Genomic DNA, 7677 nt, shown 5'->3' on the forward strand with positions numbered 1-7677 from the left:
TGAGCTGTTTGATTAGTGACGTATTTGTACCAATTGAGCCTCTAGCCTGGGATAGCTTCTAATTAATAACAGACAACTCTCTGTCCCCTAGGCACTAAATTTATGATTCTAGTCTATCCTAAAATGTAACTAGCCATGCACAGATTAGCAATGCCAAACAGTGGAGCTCTTCCAAGCCAAATCACCCTAATTTGGTCCAAAATCTAAACTAACTTTTCCAAAGACAGCTAATAAAGAATAATAATAGTTTAAATGTTAAGACTAAAGGCTTGTCCAGTTCTTGCCTTTAAGAAAGTTAAAAATTAAAAAAATGAATGTTGAATGAGATGATATAGTTACCACACCGACTCTGAATTGGTAAAGGGTTATTTATTCTTACTTCCATGTACCTAATTTTGGAGATTTCATTGGCTGCGATCAGTGTCTGCTTTCTCCTAACAACAAATATCCTGAGTTCCCAGAATGACACAGTAGCAAGAACATAAGAAACTTATGTTACAAGATTTGTTGATATACATCTTTTAAGGAAAAAAAAAAAAAAAGCCATGTGAGTGTGTGAAGAACACAGAAAAAAACACACCTGAAGATCACTGACCAGGGATATTTTCTTTTTTTTAATAAATTATAAATATTTTTTCCACTTATCAAAGTTCATCAAAGAACTCCCAAAATAATTTAGTCTTCTTCATTCTTCAGGAATTACTTATTCACACAGCAGAGCACCTACAGAAAAACATTCATTTTAGAAAGTCAGATTTCAAACATGCCAGGCCTCTGAATTTAGGAAATTAAGACCACTAGAAATGAATACTTCAGTCCAATAGTTAACTAACTGCCATGATTATTTTAAATCAGAAGACTATACTTTTAGGGATCATTTCTATAGTTCGTTATTTTAAATCAGTCATAAAATAAAAGATCCATATTTTTAAATTCTTATTTTGCCTAACTAAAAACATCACTGAAACTGTTCATTACACTGTTCAATCTTTAGAAGCTTTTGAAGTAAATACTGTATCTCTATCCATCTTCTCAAAAATATCTTCCAAAAAAGGCTAAGGCAGTTTATTTTTACAGATATTCAAGAGAAGAGACTTGCAAACCTCTCTTTGGTGATTAAAGTATGTTTGGCAATGGTCCACAAAGTGAAAGGCAGAAGGTCAGCTCAGTATACAAGGCACTTCCTGTGGAAAGTTACTTAATCCCAAGGACAAAATAAGGGCAACCCTTTTAAAATCCATTTGAAAAGATCAAAAAGGGAGAGTAGCAGAGATAGGGTGGCTGGTCTAGTGAGTCAGTACCAGGACTCTCACCCGGTCCCAGTCCCTGCTCCAGAAGACAGAGAACAATGCTAAAATGGTAACTAAATTGGGCTAGCTAACTCTTCAAGTCTAATGCAAGTACTTCCCTCATCTGGCCATTGTTAATTTGGTTTAGATAAAAAGATAAACCACACCAAGATACAAATATCTAAACTCTCGCCTTTCTAAAAGGCTCAAAGGAAGAATACACTTAAACAAAAGTATGGGCAGGAAAGATAACCAAAAGTGAAGCCATTCAACATTTCAACAATAGCAGCCCTAGCATTACCTCTTTTGCTGTTGACTACATATCAGAAGGGGCCTCCTGGTGAAAGATCCTGAATGTAAACCTCTTTGGTTATATCTCTGGGTGTAAAGACCTTGACAGGAGGGGACCATCTTTCTCATCTGGGCATTTTCTAGGGTCTTAATAAATATATACTGAATGAATAAACGTTCAAATGGCAGAAATGACCCTTTTTCTGGATTACCTCAGGACAGAATTTTCATACATAATCAGCTGTTTCTATGTAAAATCAGCACATTTTAAGCACTCAACAATTAACTTCAGTTACACTTAATAAATACTGGAGTATTACCACTACCCAGTGCTGGTCCTTTAATTTCTTTCAACAATTTTAGCCTCCAAACTGGGTTCTCTAGGCTTCTTTGACTCCTACAGCCAGAAAGATAGAAGCCACCCATTTCCTCCTTACGTTTCTAATTAGGTTCTAGGTTGGTTTACCTTCTCTTTCAGTAAAAGCAGCAGTCATAAAATAGAAGAAATTGTCTAGAATCATCGCCATCATACCTATTTTTTCTTAGTAATTTTCAAGTCTCTGGCTTTGCTACTATTAAATCTTCAGATAATTTACATTTAGCATTATGCCTGGTACTACTACTACTTCAGCTTAGGCTTGTGGTTGTTAAAAGAGGAGTGCACTTGAAAATCACAGGAGTTTCTGAGTCAACAGGTGCAGACTGGGGCCTGAATTTTGGAAAACATTCCTTAGGTGATTCTCAGGTGCATCTCTGGGTAAGAACCACTAGGTGAATATAGCCTAGTTATATATTATGTTTAAAAGACGTATAATAGATTTATTTACACTCTATTATGTTCAAAGTACAATTAGGATCTACTTTATTTAGGAATAACATTAAAATCTACAAAGGTTTTTGAATTAAGGAAATTTCATGATCATTGCTGGGAAGATCTAAGTATGCGAACTATTTTTCCTTTGAAAATATTCTCAGAAAAATGTGGTCTAATTAGTCTAAGAAATATCAATTAGTTAAGTTTATCTTACAGCACTGCAGACAGTTGTGCTGGATTTTACCCTACAGCCAATGGCCTGGTTATTGAGTTATATACACCTATGTATTTCAGCAATAGGTCTTTCTAATTAGCCTTCATAATAAAGTTTTAAGATTGAAGAACAGGATTATGTGCAATCCTAAAAATGAGTATTTTGGCAAGACAATCCCATTAAAAGCAAGGGGCTTGTGATTTTGGAGAATATTAACAGATCTGCACTCTAGTTTTAATTCCACCACTATCCATTCTTAATTTGAGCAAGTCTTTTTTGACTTCACTGTGCCTCCACTTCCCCATGAAGGTTGGGGAAATAGGACATCTGGGACCAATGGGGATCCAAACACTCTATGCCTCGTCCATATTATTACACTGAAAATGAAAAGCATGGCAGTTTGATTTCTTAAAAAGGTCCCAAAAGGATTCAGATTGCTCTTATAACCAAAACTCATAAATACATAATCAGGTCATAAATTCAACAGACTTCAACTGAATGTCTGCTATCCATAACTCCCAAGGTATGGGCTATTCTGTTTTGGTTTTTATTTTACAGTTTACAAAGTATATACATACATATATCTTTTAATCATCACAAAAACTCTATGAAGTAGTTTGTGAATGTATTATTATCTCCATTTTACAGATAAGGCAACTAAGGTTCAGCAAGTTAAGGACCTGCCCAAGAGCACACAATCATTTAAATTTTAGGTTTTCTAAGTCCTAAGCTTTTGCATTTTCTTTTGTACACAAATGAAGCATAGAGATACCACTTTCACTCTGCCCCAATGACATAAAACTATGGTATCTTCTGGTCCTTTTAATGTATGCTTTAATGTATGTCCTTTTAATGTATACCAACAATTATACCACTTTTGTGGTTCACATGAAGTCCAAGAGAAGCTTTTGAGGATCCTAAAATTAGCATTTTTTTTCTTTTTTTTAATTTCAGCATATTATGGGGGTACAGATGTTTAGGTTACGTATGTTGCCCTTGCCAGCATTTTTTTTTTTAATCAATCTTTTTAACCAAGGCAGGTTCAGCCCTAGTCAAAATCTTCCACAACTGACTGGGAAGAGAGTTGGATTATGAACAAGGAAACTATGTACAAACGTTAAGGTTTTGTGTCTTTAAAAATAGTTAACAATGCACTCCTATCCAAATTTACTTATTCTACAAAATGATTCATCATGGGATTTCTTTAAATAACCATCTAGTCTAAAAGCCACTTAAGTATATCAGGTATACATAGTAGTAGATTACATATACCATACTATATATATAATCACAAAATATATTATGGCATTTTTTTTATAAATTACAAGAAGTGAAATCCAGAGAGGATTAAGGTCTGGATGAAAGGTAAATGCAGCTGAAGTGAAAAACATGCTAATCTAAACATTAGGTGAATCAAAACAAAGCCCCAGGACTTTTAGCCTAGACTGTTTTCCACTACACAGTGATACTTCTTATCAGCTCCGGACAGGTTCCTTATCTCTCTCTCTTTTTTTTTTTTCAGCAGCTCAATAAGGAAGATTGGCCACATGTGAAATTCCGCAGAGGCAGGAAGAGGTGAAAGGGAAAGAAGCCAGGCTCTCTACTACTATTATATTGGTATGTGGCTTTGGCATTCTTTCGAGGTCAGTAGCAGTGTGGTGTGGAAGTTTGGGGAAGGGCACAAAGTGGAGGGAGTCTGCCTGGAGACCAAGATTCTAGTTCTCAAACTGCTTAACTCATCTGGGGAGTCATCTCATAACTATAAGCCTTAATTTCCTCATTTACTCATTCATTTAATTAACAATCATCTGTTGAGCACCTACTACATGCCAGGCACTGTCATAGGAGCTGGGGATATGACAGTGGGTGAAATAGAAAATTCCGCTTTCTCAGAGCTTACTTACATTCTAGTTCCAGTGAAGCTACACAGATGATTAAAAAAATACCTAAGATGCAGGTGATGGCATTACTAAAATAGAGTAGCTACTAGCCCTAACAGGTGGCTATTAAAATTTCAAACAACTAAAAATTCAGTACCTCAGTCTCACTAGCCACAATTCAGTGCTCAATTGCCACTTATGGTGAATGGCTCCCAGACTGGAGAGTGCAGATTCAGAACATTTCCATCATCACAGAAAGTTCTATTGGATAGCGCTGGGATAGAGTGATAGGAAAGGGATTCTAGTGTGCATGGGGCGTTGAGGAAAAACCTCACTAATAAGACTTTTGAACAGAGACCTGAATGAAGCGGGGGAGTGAGTTAAATTGATAAATGAAGGAAGAGCTTCCATACAAAAGGAAATAATTTATTTGTGGTATTGTTAGAAATAGATCACTTAAGGTCCCTTTCAGCATTAAATTTTGGATTCAAAGTTCTTCAAAAAATGGCCTGAGGTTTTTAGATTTATTAGAATAAAGCATGGTATAAAAGAAACAGCAACAATTCCATTTTCATTTTGCAGAAAACAGTATTTCCATGGGTTACCTGCTTTCTACTTAGAAGCATTTAATGAAGACCCACAACATTAGAAAAAAGAAATAGAGAATATTTCCTTCTAGTTCCTTTAAGTCAAACAATGGAATAATCTGAACTTCCTACAGCCATGAAACCTAACTCTAACAAAACTCTAAAGGCTTATGTCAAACCTTTTCTTGAAAGATAAATTCTTCCTTCCCAAATCTGCTTAATGTCTCTTAATTTATTAGCATCATTTACTCCCTACAGTGGGAACTGAAAAATTGTTATTTATTCAGTATACTTAAGCATGTTAGATTAACCAGGTGAACTACCTTTCAGATAGAATGTTGCACAATGGCTGCTAAATCTGTAAAGCATATACAAATCTGAACAATAAGCTCACCATCTCAAATCTTAAATCCAAGGGCTCTCATGCACTCCTTGTGGGCCTCAATTAGATGTCCACAGTGCTCTTCTCCTTTCTCAATGATACTGCAAAACAAAATGTACTTGTTATCTAAGTAGGCATTAAGCACATTAGTAAATAAGCATGCATGACAGTGATAGGTAGTCAGGCAGAACATGGGTATGACGGAATGTAGCTGGAATTAAAAAAAATGCTATTACATCAAACAGCTTTGTTTTTATTTGATCTTGTCGTATCTCTATGCATACATACAGAGATGTCCCATAGATAACTAGTTTGAGGGGGAATCTGATTAGGAGAAATAATTACACATATGAAATATTGCCTGTAGCCCATAGGCAAGCAATAACACCGCTCTATAATGAAATAAATGGGCTGAAATGTTAAATGAAGAGCAGAGAGAAGAGCTCAATTTTTGTCTACTACCACAGAGGAAGCAACTTTCTGACTCTGCCCTAATTCAAATGCACCTAAATAAATCTGCTAATCACAAGACACCCAACAACATAAACATCAAAAAAGATCTGGCAGCCAGGAGACAAAATGAAGCTAGCCTCGGGCCAATCTGATCTCTCTCCGCTCCCTTCACCCTTTCCCTGGACTGAGCTACAAGCTAAATCAACAGAGAACCGACCACGAAACCTACAGGGCCCAGTAACTCCCTCAATAGCGCCACATGGCAAAGAGAGGGGGAGGGGGGAGGGGGAGGGCGGAGGGCAGAGGGCAGAGGGCAGAGACACCGGAAGGCGTAGCGCCCGGTAAGCGGGGCCAGTCGGCCGCCCCCTCCCCGCTGCACACTGACCAGGCATCGCGCGCCTTCTTGGTCTCCGGGCAGGCGCAGCACGGCTTCAGCGGCTTCTTCTCTTGAGACTCAGACGGGGCAGGGCTTGCAGCAGCCACATCCGGCATCTTTCGCGCCAAAAGGAGCTACAGCGGAGACAAGTTAAACTCTTCCAGCCACAGCAAACGCCGATTCGTCCGCAGTCACTTCCGGCATTCGCTCTAAAGAGGACAGGAAGTCCTGCCTCTCTCAAACAGCGATTGGGGGGAGGGCCCGTGCGCAAAAGAGGAGAAAGTGGGGCGATAACCAGAGGGCACCTCTTAGAGGCATGCGCAGGAGGCTGGTTTAAAGGTCACATAATCAACTTGAGGAGGACCCAAAGAAAACACTATAACGACTGAGAGAGAAATCAGTCTCTTCAACTCCTCCCCCCTCCCCCCCACGAATTTCGAGACGGAATCCCACGAAGGCGAAATGACTTGTTCAAGCTAAGCAAGGGAAATCACTATTGAAAGCCAATTCCATTCAATAACGGAGCCATTTTTCTCGCTGGGGTATTATCTGCGTGGCCCCCACCAACTGCGGGCCTTTCCTGCCTTTGATTGACCTAATTAAAAGTGATTAGCAATGACATTCGAACAATCCAAGCCACAAGTGGTGGAAAATACGGTCCTCTAAACCCCTATACACCCCCGTCCCCACATTAAATTCTCAGCTAAATTTTGTTTATCCCTCTCCAACTGATTTGATATGGGTACTAATTGTTCAAAGATATTCGTTAATATGCTGATGAATAAAATTGAAAAATACCTTTCCTTGACATTTCTTGAATTCAGGTAGATAAGATAAACAAACTGACGCCCAGTTATTTGCCAACAGAATAAACAATCATTGAATTTATTTTTTCCTGCAGAGAATTGTTGGAAACAGGGAATGAACTCATTTTTTAAAGCAGGACTTGGAGGCATTGTTCAGTAGTCGCCCGATGAAAGATATTTGGGTACTCAAACTTTCAGTATCACGTAATCAAAGTTTGTTTCTATATTTTAGATATTTAGCTCAGGGAATCAATAGGCATGTTTGTGAACTGGTGCTGTACAAGAGTAATTTCTATATGTGTATTTTCCAAGTTACTACGACCATCCCCATTTTGTCATCTGAAAACTTTTAATAAGCATAATTTTTATTTTATTCTTACTGACTCTTGAGCTCTCAGCCTCAGTCCTCTCATTCCCCCGGGGTCCCAGGAGGCCAGAAAAGGAGCCCATCCCCTTCTCACACCTGCCCTCCAGAGGTGGACAGCCAGCCTGTCCTTCACCTGTGGTGAGGGGTCCAGAGTGATGCCCTGGAGTCCGCCCTTCACTCCCTCTCCAGGGGGTTCCGGCCAGCCTGCGGTCCTCCCC

At 38.6% G+C, this 7677-nt stretch overlaps 1 protein-coding gene across 1 annotated transcript; it reads right to left on the reverse strand.

Annotated features, from left to right (window-relative positions):
- Positions 1-593: 593 nt before the first annotated feature.
- Positions 594-6543, reverse strand: LOC105808553 (cytochrome c oxidase copper chaperone). Its single transcript, XM_012642218.1, has 3 exons — positions 6296-6543; positions 5470-5558; positions 594-723 (listed from the first exon to the last, which is right to left on the reverse strand). Exons 1-2 carry the CDS (start codon positions 6400-6402, stop codon positions 5474-5476), a joined length of 192 nt encoding a protein of 63 aa, XP_012497672.1. The 5' UTR covers positions 6403-6543; the 3' UTR covers positions 594-723; positions 5470-5473.
- Between the last annotated feature and the right edge of the window lie 1134 nt (positions 6544-7677).

Source organism: Propithecus coquereli, unplaced genomic scaffold, assembly GCF_000956105.1.
Source record: "Propithecus coquereli isolate 6110/MARCELLA unplaced genomic scaffold, Pcoq_1.0 Scaffold10, whole genome shotgun sequence".
NCBI classification, from domain to species: Eukaryota; Metazoa; Chordata; class Mammalia; order Primates; family Indriidae; genus Propithecus; species Propithecus coquereli.